This window comes from Leucoraja erinacea, chromosome 27 (genome assembly GCF_028641065.1).
Source record: "Leucoraja erinacea ecotype New England chromosome 27, Leri_hhj_1, whole genome shotgun sequence".
NCBI classification, from domain to species: Eukaryota; Metazoa; Chordata; class Chondrichthyes; order Rajiformes; family Rajidae; genus Leucoraja; species Leucoraja erinaceus.
Genome location: NC_073403.1, coordinates 7,486,540 through 7,499,685, shown reverse-complemented (window position 1 = coordinate 7,499,685; position 13,146 = coordinate 7,486,540). Strand labels below are relative to the sequence as shown.

At 45.2% G+C, this 13,146-nt stretch overlaps 1 protein-coding gene across 1 annotated transcript; it reads left to right on the top strand.

The window, feature by feature from the left end:
- Positions 1-1,841: 1,841 nt before the first annotated feature.
- On the top strand, positions 1,842-12,807 carry mrpl10 (mitochondrial ribosomal protein L10). The gene is made up of 5 exons (XM_055656959.1): positions 1,842-1,941; positions 4,369-4,538; positions 6,876-7,040; positions 8,368-8,512; positions 10,759-12,807. Exons 1-5 carry the CDS (start codon positions 1,887-1,889, stop codon positions 11,019-11,021), a joined length of 798 nt encoding a protein of 265 aa, XP_055512934.1. The 5' UTR covers positions 1,842-1,886; the 3' UTR covers positions 11,022-12,807.
- The last annotated feature ends 339 nt before the right edge of the window (positions 12,808-13,146 follow it).

The following is a 13,146-nucleotide window of genomic DNA, read 5'->3' as shown; positions in this document are numbered from 1 at the left end:
ATCTGAGGATGGGTGAGGCTGAACTTCAGTCTGAGGAAAGGTCTCGACCCGAAGGGTCACCTATTCCTTCGCTCCATAGATGCAGCCTCACCTGCTGAGTTTCTCCAGCATTTTTGTCTACCTTTGATTTTTCCAGCATCTGCAGTTCTTTCTTAAGCAATCTAAAACATTGTCTGTCTGTCCATTCCCTACACCAATGCTGTCTGACCCTCAGCACTTTGTTTCTTTGCTCAATATTCCAGCATCTGCAGTGCTGTGTGACTGGGGAGAACGTCATGATCTGGTTGTACAATCTTCCAACACAAAGAGCAATTAGGCAGGAGGTGGCAGAGTTGGGGCAGCAAGATAACTCAAGTGTTAGATATCTCAGAAAAGGTCTTTCACCTGAAATGTTAACACTATCTCTCACTATAGTTGCTGCCCGACCTGTTGTGCATTCCCAACATTTTCTGTTCTTTAGTTTAGTTTGGTTTTAGTTCAGTTTAGTTTTATTGTCACGTGTACCAAGGTAGAGCGAAAAGCTTTTGTTGCGTGCTAACCAGTAAGCAGGAAGACAATACATGATTACAATCGAGCCGTCTACAGTGTAGATACATGATTGATGGAATAACATTCAGTGCAGGATAACGTGCAGTAAAGCCCGATTAAAGATATAATATATTTTCAGCATCTTTTATTGTCATTTATAACAGAGGAGGCCATTCCACCCATTGTGCTTCCGCCAGGCTGTGTTTAGAGGGAAGATAAACACATAAAGCTGGAGTTACTCTGCAGGACAGGCAGCATCTCTGGAGAGAAGGAATCGGTGATGTTTCAGGTCAAGACCCTTCTTCAGACTTCTTCAGGTTAGAGGGACTGGCCACAGTCATTTAACCCCTGCCATCCGGAAGAACGTGCAGGAGTCTGAAAACTGTTACGTCCAGGTTCAGGAACAGCTTCTTCCATACAGCCATTAGGCTATTAAACGCTACAACCTCAAATAAGCTCTGAACTACAGAGACTATTATTGTTATCATTGCACAATCATGTTTTTTTTGTGTACATATGTGTGCGTGTGTGCGTGTGTACGCAGTGGGCAGGTGCTATAGACCTGCACGGGAAGGTAGACGCTCCCGCCCCCACGAGTCTCGGGCAGAAGGGGCCCTTCAACCTGGGATGGCAGTCCATCTAGGAGAGGGAAGGCTCTGATTTAAAACATCCACTGCCTTGTGGCCATATCCAGTCATGGAAAAGGCTCCAGGAGTAAACCTCAAGAAAATCCGGAGTCGGAGCCCCTACGGAGTTGGTCGTTGTCTACAACCTCGCTCTGGCAGCTCCTGCGGCGGCACTGGTGCTAAACTGTAACGGCCCTGCTGTTCCTTTGGATCGATTAGCGACGTGGAGAGGGGGGACGTGCTGCATGGGCAACAGCCTGTCCTCCATATGACAGCGATCGCCCAGGCTTGCATCCGACCACACATCACCTGCAAAATAGGATGCATCACCCATGGTCACTCATGACAGAGAGGGGCCTACTATATACATATACACACATATATTATATTGTATAAGTGTGTGTGTGTGTGTGTGTGTAGTTAGATTTAGAATCCTCTGTCCAGGGGATAAGCCTGCGTTTGTTTGTTTGTTTGTTTGTTTGTTTGTTTGTCCGGTGACTTTTACTTTGACTGCGATGCTCCTGCAGCCCACCAGGGGGCAGCACGGGCAATGGGGGAGGGGGGGGCAACAGCGGCTTCCCATTGGCTGGTGGCAGCCGCGTCATGGCCGGGCTCGCTACGGATTGGACAAGAGGAGGTCGCTGTGATTGGTCCGCGCTGTGGGCAGCGTCTGATTGGCCGCTATAATCTTTGGTCCGGACCAATCGCTGGCGGCTTGGCGGCGGCGGCAAGATGGCGGCGGTGAGCGGGAGGTTGGCGGCGGCGGCGGCGGCGGCGGCCCGCAGAGGTGACGGAGCGGCTCCCCGTGACCCCTCTAAGTCGCTCCCCCCTGTCTCTTCTCCCCCTCCCCCTCTCTCCTCCTCCCTCCTCTCTCTTCTCCCTTTGTCTCTCTCTCCCCCTCCCTCTCTCCTCTCCCCCCTCTCTCTTCTCCCCCTCCCTCTCCTCCTCCTCTCCTATCTCCTCCTCCCCCTATCTCCTCTCCTTCCCCCTCTCCCTATCTCCTCCCTCCCCCTCTCCCTCTCCTCCTCCCCTCTCTCTTCCTCCCCCCCCTCTCTCCTCTCCCCCTCTCCTCTCTCCTCCTCCCCCTATCTCCTCTCCCCTCCCTCTCTCCTCTCCCCTCCCTCCCTCTCTCCTCCCCCTCCCCCTCCCTCTCTCCCCCTTCTCCCCTCCTCTCTTCCTCTCCCCCTCCCTCTCTCCTCTCCTCCCTCTCCCTCTCCTCTCCTCCCTCCCTCTCTCCTCTCCTATCTCCCCCCTCTCTCCTATCCTCCCCTCTCTCTCCTCTCCCTCCTCCTCCCTCCCTCTCCCCTTCCCCCTCTCTCCTCCTCTCTCCCTCATCCCTCTCTCCTCTCCCTCCTCTCCTCTCTCCCTCCTCCCTCCTCTCTCTCCTCTCCTCTCCTATCCCCCCTCCTCCCCTCCCTCCCCTTCCTCCCTCCCTCTCTCCTCCCCCCTCCCTCTCTCCTCTCCCCTCCCCCCTCCTCCTCTCCTATCTCCTCCTCCCCCTATCTCCTCCCCTCCCTCCCTCCCTCTCTCTCCTCTCCCCTCCACTCTCCTCCCCCCCCCCTCCCCCTCCCTCCTACACCCTCTGTGCACCAACATCCCCCACCCCCAGTGTCCACAGGGGGGTCCAGCTTCCTGTCCCCCCACACTCCTTGTGACCCCTCATAGAAACATAGAAATACATCACAATTAGGTCAGTGAGTAGGCCATTCTGCCCCTTCGAGCCTGCACCGCCATGTCAATATGAATCATGGCTGATCCTAGACGACTCCTACCCTCTGTGCCCCTTCCGACCCCCTGGATGATCCCCGACATAGAATGCCTGCCCACACCTGGGCCTTGTGTGTACCGTGCAACTCCTGAGTGTAGAAGAGATCATGGCTTTAAAAGACGACAGCTACCCTCTGTGCCCCTTCCGCCCCCTGTGCCCAAACACAGATGCCTCCCACACCTGGGCCCAATGTGTACCGTCAACCCAGATGAAGTGTAGAAGAGCAATTTTAAAAGACAAGCAGCACAACGTTGCAGATGTTGAAATTGAAGCAAAAGCAGATGAACAGGCCCTTCGGCCCAATTTGCCCACGCCAACCAAGATGCCCTATCTGAAGAAGGGTTTCGGCCCGAAACGTTGCCTATTTCCTTCGCTCCATAGATGCTGCTGCACCCGCTGAGTTTCTCCAGCTTTTTTGTGTAACCTGCCCTATCTACACTGCTGCTTTTCCATGTCCCATGATTTGTGATGTGCCTCAGAAGTTGGCGCTGGGCACAACGCTGTTTGACATGTATCATTGTTAATGATTTGTATGAGAATATCAAAGACATAGTCTGCAGTCTCTGCCCTCTCCACCTAGCTTCCCCCTTTTCTTGGACCTTTACATCCCATTACCTTCTGGAAATAGGGTGATTTCACGAAAGGTCACTGGAGCGTAGATCCGCACCCACGTGACCGAAAATCTCAAGTGGAGGACATGCTATACATCCGGTACATGTTAGTGAATGGGAAAACACGCACTTTCCCACCCGTTAAAAACATCGAAAACGGCCAGTTTTTGAGCTGCAATTTACTGTGCCAGTCGGGGTGACCGTGAGGCACACTTACCTAGATTTACAGTCCAAAAAAAAGATAGAAACTAAGGTAAATTAAAGAGGGAGCTGAAGGTGCCAATCCAGCGGAAGTGAACAGCGGACATTTGCGTGGAGCTTTAAAGGTCCAAAATATCGGGAATTATCGCGTTTGCTTGCTGAATTTCATAAAAAATAAGGCATTATTGACTTTTTTATCTTTATTCATTTGGTATATTAGGTTTTAAAAGTGAAAAATCCCTCAGTAAAATTGCAAAATCGCCCATGGTTCTCAGGTGGGTTTTAACATGCAAAATGAAAACGCTTCTAGGTAGCTGTGCCTCACGGTCACCCCGACTGGCACAGTAAATTGCAGCTCAAAAACTGGCCGTTTTCGATGTTTTTAACGGGTGGGAAAGTGCGTGTTTTCCCATTCACTAACATATACCGGATGTATAGCATGTACTCCACTTGAGATTTTCGGTCACGTGGGTGCGGATCTACGCTCCAGTGACCTTTCGTGAAATCACCCTATAGCTATGTTTAGAGTCCCACTGAGCTTATGCTCACTGCTTGATAGTTTAAGAAACTTGATGTGCAAATATTTAGCTTCCCAAGCAGTTTGCTAAGTTGAAGGGTGCTCTTTGTTGTAAAGGGTGGCTTCCATTCCAAGTTGTCGTGCGTCATGGATCTAAAGCAGTGACCCGCCATCGCAAGCCCATACACATCCTGCGGCAGAAGTTGTTGGCTGTCACGGAATATATGCCTCCAAGGCCTGCCGTCCCAGAGAGATGCATCAAACCTTGGGAGCAAGATGTTCATGAGGTGAATACATTTAATGGGTCATGCATTTTTGCTTTATTTAACATTTCTTTCCTCTGCGATGTGTAAACTTTTTTAGACAACCTTGAATATAATCTTGAAATTCGTTAAAAAAATAATTTAGTTCTTAACCATGGCTGTGTATATCTATTCTTGATAAAGGGCAGGTTTTTCAGTTGATAGACATTGCTGGAGTAAATCAGCCGGACAGGCAGCTTCTCTGGAGAGAAGGGATGGGTGACGATTCAGGTTGACACTCTCCTACATCTGTAAAAGGGTCTCAACCTGAAACCACCCACCCCTGCTCTCCAGAGATGCAGCCGTCCAGTCCCGCTGAGTTACTCCAGCATTCTGTATTTAACTCCATTGTAAACTCGCATCTACAGTTCCTTCCTACAGATTTTAAAGTTTGTAGATATGTTGAGGAGGAATTTCTTTAGCCAGATGGGGGTTAACGTGTGGAATTTATTGCCACAGACGATGGTGGAGGCCAAGTCATTGGGTATTTTTAAGGTGGAGATTGGTAGGTTCTATATTAGTAACCATGTCAATGGTTATAGGGAGAAAGCAGGAGAATGGGGTTGAGAGGAAAATCAGGTATCGAATTGCGGAGCGGACTCGATGGGTGGAATGGCTTAATTCTGTTCCGATGTCTATTCAATTTCTTGGGGTCAAGGAAAGTGTGTTCATGTCGCGGCCCTGTTTCCACCAATATTTTGCCCGCTACGCACAAGAGGCGCAAGACACCATTGTATGCAGATACTGAGACGTGTGTTCAGCTCTGGCTGAACAATTTCTAATCTTGTGATGTGGACTCGATAAGACTCAATTTCCTAAACTGTTGCATACATAAAGTAAGGGTGTGAGTACTTTGTATTTCAACAGTAGCAAATATGCTGAGGCTGATCAGAATTTGACAGACAGCAAACAGGAAGTAAACATTTCCTTATTTTTATAATGTTTTAAATAATTTACAGAGATCAAAATGAAAGTTGAGGCATTCATGTAGATGAATTGAAAAGTTGTAATATTTTTTTTACATGCTGTGGAATTTTGAAATAAGTTTGAGAGAATTAGGGCTGCATGGTGGTGCAGCTGTAGAGTTGCTGCCTTACAATGCCAGAGACCTGGGTTCCATCCAGACTATGGGTGCTGTGTGGGTTTTCTCCGGGTGCTTCGGGTTCCACTCACAATCCAGAGCCGTGCAGGTTTGTAGGTTAATATGAATTGGTAAAATTGTAATTATGCGAGAAAAATGTTCCCGATGTTGGGGGGAGTCCAGAACCAGGGGTCACAGTTTAAGAATAAGGGGTAGACCATTTAGGACTGAGATGAGGAAAACATTCTCACCCAGAGAGTCGTTAATCTGTGGAATTCTCTGCCACCGAAGGAAGTGAAGGCCAATTCACTGGATGTATTCAAGAGAGAGTTGGATATAGCTCATAGGGCTAATGGAATCAAGGGATATGGGAAGAAAGCAGGAATGGGGTACTGATTCTGGATGATCAGCCATGATCATATTGAATGGCGGTGCTGGCTCAAAGGGCCGAACGGCCTACTCCTGCACTTATTTTCTATGTTCTTAGTGTGTAGGATAGCGTTCGCTTGTCAGCATGGACTCGGTGGGCCGAAAGGCATGTTTCCGCTCTGTATATAAACTAAAATCGGATGGTATACAAATACAACTAGCATTTCAATGCCAGTGTTGATGAATGCATTTCGTTGTCTCTGTACTGTACACTGACAATGACAATTAAATTGAATCTGAATCTGAATTATCACTAGCCAATTACACTTGCCTCATCTCACTCATTTTTAGTGAATGTTACAGGGAGAATAATAATATTATTTCAAACTTGTGGTTCTACTTTCAAACTGCTGAAATTGTACTAATTCCATTGAGAAAATGCTGCAGATGTTATGGAGGGTTTAAGAAGGAACTGTAGATGCTGGAAAATCAAAGGTACACAAAAATACTGGAGAAACTCAGCAGGTGCAGCAGCATCTATGGAGCGAAGGAAATAGGCAACATTTTGGGCCGAAACATTGCCTATTTCCTTCGCTCCATAAATGCTGCTGCACCAGATGTTATGGAGGAGCAGGTTAACACTGACAACAGCTTCCTTATCTCTGCATTTTACCCTGAATGGACTGCTGACAAAAAGTGCTATCAGTTACAGAGAACAATGATGGTGAAAGCCGACTTGTAATCAGCCTTTGTGATCAGCTGCTGATTACTTGCAATAGGATCTGTCCCTGCTGTGCGTATTGTAGCGTTTTTGCTGTTTCTTTAGTCGATGAGACAGTGTATAATAATGTTTGTATAAATTTCTCTTCCAGCCATCTATCTTGGAGAAACTGATACGGCGTGATGTGGAATTCACATTCCAAGAGAATAAAATGATAGCAGTTTTCCAGAACAGCTCCATCAATTCGGAGGACCTGCGGCTTCTTCGACATCGATTAATGAAACACGACATCCGCATGAAGTTTTTCCCAAATCGGGTCGGTGTTATGTATTTCATTCTGTTACTGAAGATATTTGCGCGGTACACTGACGCAGCCAGTAGAGCTTCTGCCTTACAGCGCCAGAGACCCGGGTACGATCCTGACCTCAACTGCTGTCTGTGTGGAGTTTGCGTGTTCTCCTTGTGACCTCGTAGGCTTTCTCCAGAAGCTCTGGTTTACTTTCAAATCCCAAAGACGTGCGGGTTTGCGGATACATTGGTCTATGTAAATTGCCTACAGTATGTAGGGAGTGGACGAGAATGTGGAATGACATAGAACTAGTGTGAATGGGTGATCAATGGACAGTGTGCACTTGGTGGGCCAAAGGGCATGTTTCCGTGCTGTATCTAAACTCTAAACATTCGTTTAGCTGCGCCTAAATAGTAATACTTGTTTCCCAGGACCCTAATTGAAAATTCCCAATGATTCCCCATTAATATATTTCCTCACTCTTCCAGAAAATATTAGCTCGTGGGGGATACATAACTCTCCTCTATTTTGCCAATGTGGAAGTTTTCCATTTGCAAACCTATTTTGTGGTCTGGGCTGAAAATCACTCCTGCAGAAGGGTGAATATGGTGCTAGTCCCATCTATGGTTATAGCGTCAGTTTCTGAAGAAATGTATTAAAGAGTTCATGGGACCTTGCTTCTGGTACTGTACCCATTGGAGAATAAGTTTAGTTTTACTTTTGTTTATTATCGTCATGTGTATCGAGGTAGAGTGAAAATATTTTTTTGTCGAGTGCTGTCCAGTCAGCGAAAAGGCTAGACATGATTACAATCAAGCTGTCCACAGTGTACAGATACAAGATGATGAGTATAACATTTAGTGCAAGATAAAGTCCACTAAAGTCTGATCAAGGTCATCAATGATCTAGGTGGGAGGTCAGGACTACTCTCTAGTCGATGAGAGGATGGTTCAGTTGCCTGATAACGTCTGGGAAGAAACTGTCCCTGAATCTGGCGGTATGCATTTTCAAACTTCTGTACCTCTTGCCTGATGGGAGAGGGGAGAAGAGGGAATGACCAGGGGTGTGACTCGTCCTTGATTATTCTGCTGGCCTTGCTGCGGTAGCGTGAAGTCTAGATGGAGTCAATGGTGATAGGTGATCACTGAGAGAATGTGCAAACTCCCCACAGACAGCATGTTGATCAGGATTTAACCTGGTCACTGGAACTATGATGCAGTAGTTCTACTTGTTACGCTACAGTGCTACAAACTATTAAAGTAAAAGCAAAATGTATGGTGCTTAAATATTACAAACCTATTACAGTATAGATCCAGTTTACATCTTATTTTACCTCCAACTATTTCTGTCACAGGTTATGCGATCATATCTAACAGACACCAAATACAAGAACCTGCTGCCTTTGTTTATTGGTCGCAATATCATTCTTGTCAGTAAGGAGCCCAAAACAAAAGAGATGCTTCAGATTGTGCGCAGTTCAACTCAGATCAGCTTACTGGGTAAGAACTGTTAAAGCAGTGGCAGAGATGGACACAATCCTGAACCTCTTGCTTTTATTATTTGTTATTTATAAATTGTGAATGATCCATAAAGTTAATTTCACATGTTTCATTATATTGCATGTTTAGTTTAGTTTAGAGATACAGGTCCAGCAATCCCCGCACATTAACACAATCCTACACACATTAGGGACAATGTACACTTATACCAAGCCTATTAACCTACAAACCTGTACGTCTTTGGAGTGTGGGAGGAAACCGAAGTTCTCGGCGAAAACACATCTGGTCACGGGGAAAACGAACAAAAGTCCGTACAGATAGCACCCATAGCTGGGATTGAACCCGGGTCTCTGGTGCTGTAAGGCAACAATTCTACCAACCCGCCATCCAGTTCTCTATTACAAGGCTCTGCTCTTCATAACAGAATATGATGTATTCAAGCTCCGCCTTTGTAAATTACATGCTTGTTAAAATGCGTATAATTGTAGAACCTAATTTGAGGAAGGACATTTTTGCTGTTGAGCGAGTGCAGCGCAGGTTCACAAGGTTAATTTCAGGGAGGGCAGGACTCTCATATGATGAAAGAAAGGAGCGGCTGGGCTTGTATCCACTGCAATTTAAAAGGATGAGAGGGAATCTGATAGAAACATATAAAATTATTAAGTGATTGGACACACTAGATGCTCCCGATATTCCCGATGTTGAGGCAGTCCAGAACCATGAGCCACAGTTTAAGAATAAGGGGTGGGCCATTTAGATCTGAGATGAGGAAAATCTTTTTCACACAGAGAGTTGTGAATTTGTGGAATTCTCTGCCATAGAAGACAGTGGAGGCCGATTCACTGGATGCATTCAAAAGAGGGTTAGATAGAGCTCTTAGGGCTAGCGGAATCAAGGGATATGGGGAGAAGGCAGGAACGGGGTACAGATTGTGGATGATCATCCATTGAATGGCGTTGCTGGCTCGAAGGGCCGAATGGCCTACACCTGCACCTATTGTCTATGTATCTAATGTAAATTATCTTAAGGACCAGTGACTTCCATGGAAAACATAAGCAATTGTGGAAGATTTCAGCTACTTTTGTTGTTGTTGTGTTTTATCACTGACTGCCCTTGCCTGTCATGTACTTAGCAAATTAGTGGTGTCAAGGTATAAAGTGCATGGGAAGGTTTACATTGATTTTGTGTTTGGCTTCCTGATCATCTTCTCTAATGCATCTAGTCTCTGGAATCGATATTTAATTGACTGGTGAAGTCTTGTCTTTGAAATGCACTCCTCAAGAGAACAAAGCAGTCGGTAGTAATTTATTCAAATATAGTTGAGACGTGGCACATCAAGAAATGTTGGGATACTGTGTGCAATTTTTTGTGACAAGACAGAGAAAAATGAAGCATTATTGAACAAAATGTAGTGACATTGTAATTTGGATCACGTCCATGCTCGATCCTGGAACATCTTGTTCTAGAAATTCTCATCATCTTCAAATACATTCTTGGCTTCACTCCTTCCCATTTCCGTAACTCTTTCCAATCTGATGAGATCTCTGTAATCTTCCAAAATCCAGTCACTTTGCCACCGCTAATTAGGAATGATTGACAACTTTGCCTTTGACTGCTGCAACTGTATTCTCGGCATTCCCCCTCTTGCACCTCATTATTTCCTGCCTTTATTAAGATCATAAAACTCAACTGTTTATGAAGTTTTTGATCACACTTTGCTATCTTCCACTGAGACCTTGTATCAAATGTTGTGGCAGAATACACTCCTTTTTAGCGTATAGTGTGATGTTTGATTTTGAGATACAGCGCGGGAACGGGTCCTTCTACCGTCGAGTCTGCGCTGACCAGATCCCCGTACACTAGCGCTATCCTACAGACAAGGGAATATTTACAATCTTTATCGTAGCCAATTACCCTACAAACCTAGTATGTCCTTGGTGTGTGGCAGGAAACTGGAGCACCCAGGGAAAACCCACATGGTCATGGGGAGAACATACACATTTTGTACAGACAGCACCCGTAGTCAGCATTGAACCCAGGTTTCTGGCGCTGTAAGGCAGAACTCTACTGCTGCTCCACCTCAATTATTATAATGATAAATACATGCTTCCTTGTTTGTCCTCGTGTTTTCTGTCCCTGTTGTAAACCTGCGGCAATCCATCGCTATGATAAAATCATTTCAATGTCAGGATCTGGAGGACATTAACGTTCATGTCTGGTGATTGCACCGTGTGCTTCCTCCGCAGGTGCTTGTATTGAAGATGCCCTCTTCAGTAGACAGGGAGTGGTGAAATATTCCAGGCTGCCAGGAATGCAGGTGATCCGCGGGGAGGTAGTAAGTGGCCTGACTCAGATTACCTCTCAGACATGCCAGCTGCTGAACAATGGACCTATGCTTCTCACTAACTTACTGGAGCAATACTTGAAACAGCAGAGTGAGGCTGTCACGGGACTGAAAGAGTCTGCAACGATGGAGCAGAAGGAAACGCAGGAAAGCCTAGGATCTTAATGCACCCAGAACATTAGGACAAAAAGCTAAGTTTGAATCTCAAAGTTCTAATACTGATTTTAAATATTAGTTGCGATCCTCCATCTGTGTATGTTCAATTTGTAGGGTTCAAACGTGGTTTGAAGCAGAAAAAAGGGACAAATATGTCTGTTTGCACTCAGATGTAAAGGACTATTGGCTGACGCAACAGTCTTGTGGCTCCAATCTTTTTAATAGCCTTCTGTATCACTGTAAAAGGCCTCATATTCTGCATGATGACAAATGAAAACAAATATATGAATATTCAGATAATCATACCATAACCATTTAAACCAAATGTGTATGTTCCCTTTGCAGGGATAATTTAATCAGTTGTGTATTCCAGTTCAGTAAGGACCAATTGTGAAATTTGGCCCAATGTTTGTTTGAACATAGAACGGTACAGCACAGGAAAAGGGCCTTCGGCTCAGTGGCTATGCGAATATGATGCAAAAACACACTCTTATCTGCCTGCACCTAATCCATATCCTGCCATTCCTCGCATATCAAAAGTCTCTTAAATCCCATTATCGTATGTGGTTCCACCATTATCCCAGGAAGTGCATTTTAGGCATTTATTGTGTAAAAATAAAACTTGCCCCACGCGTCTCCTTTGAACTTTCCCTCTTACCTCAAATCTATGCCTTCTGATATTTTATAGTTTCATCCTAGCAAAATGCTTCTGACTGCCTACCCTATCTATGCCCTCATAATTGTATATACTTCTTCCAGCTTTCCCCGCAACTTCTGGCATTCCAGAGAAAACAATCCAAATCTGTCCACCCTCTCCCTGAAGCTAATATCCCCTGATCCATGCATCATTCTGGTAAGTCTCCTCTGCGCCCTTTCCAAAGCCTCCACATCCCTCCGGTATTGGGATGACGAGAATTGCACACAATACTCTAAAAACCACCGAACCAACATCCCATATAACTACATCATGACTTCCTGATTCTAATACTCAGTGCCCTGACCAATAAAAACAAGCTTAGCATATACCTCTTTACCGAGCTATATACTTGTGTTGGCACTTTCAGGGAGTTAAGGGTCTGTCCCACTCACGCGATATTTTTCGGCGACTGCCGGCACCCATCATAGTCGCAGCAGGTGGCCAGAAATTTTCAACATGTTGAAAATGCAGCGGCGACCAGAAATAGGTACGACTCTTTGGGCGGCTACTCACGACCATAAAGGCGTAACATGTTGCCGAAAAAATCATGTATGTGGGACAGGCACTTTATGAACATGGATCCCAAGATCCCTTTATACATCAATGCTGTTAAGGGTCTTGCCCTTAATTGTATATTTTCCCCATACATTCAACCACGGAAAGTGCAAACCCTCACACTTGCTCGGATTAAATTCCACCTGCCCTTTCTCAACACACTTGTGTGGCTGATTTATATCCCGCAGTATACTTTGGCAGTCTTCCTCGCTGTACGCAAAGCCACCAACCTTGGTGTCACCTGCAGATTTAACAACCTGTCTACGATTGATTCATGACTCCGAGTGGAGGCTACAAATTTAAAAATAAGGCTGGATATTTGAAAGAGTTGGAAATGTACAACACATTTGAACTGGAAACCAGATTAATTTTTCTCAAGGAATATTCCATATTTTTGGAGTTTATGTTTGTGTTGCCATCCAGTGTTTTCTGTTATTATTTTATTTATGATTCGATGGACATTAGTGAACAGTGCCATAAACTGGGTATACAAATGTATTGTTCAACACTGTTGGAATAAAGTGTAAAACCTAGTGAACCATATTAAGTGTCTTGTAGGCTGTGATTGTGTTTCACGATCAGTATAAATTGACTGACTTAGGGTTTTGCTAATTGACTTTGGTAATGAACACGTTTAAAATACTTTGCAAAAGAACTAATAGTGCACTTCGGAGAGAAAGATTCCTTTATGTACAGATGTAGTGCACTGGTTTTGCCAATCAAAATATTGGGCGGATGTTTGACTTCCTTTTTGTGCTGTGTTTGATTATCATTCTCGGAGCAGAATTTGGCCATTCAGCCCATCAAGTCTACTCCGCCATTCAATCATGGCTGATCTATCTTTCCCTCGCAACCCCATTCTCATACCTTTGCCCCATAAAC

Bases quoted from the DNA above. Each gene is read 5' to 3' on its own strand.
- mrpl10 (XM_055656959.1), top strand. From the start codon at position 1,887: ATGGCGGCGGTGAGCGGGAGGTTGGCGGCGGCGGCGGCGGCGGCGGCC. The intron at 7,041-8,367 runs GTCGGTGTTATG...TTTCTGTCACAG, and splicing joins TGAAGTTTTTCCCAAATCGG to GTTATGCGATCATATCTAAC. The intron at 8,513-10,758 runs GTAAGAACTGTT...CTTCCTCCGCAG, and splicing joins AACTCAGATCAGCTTACTGG to GTGCTTGTATTGAAGATGCC.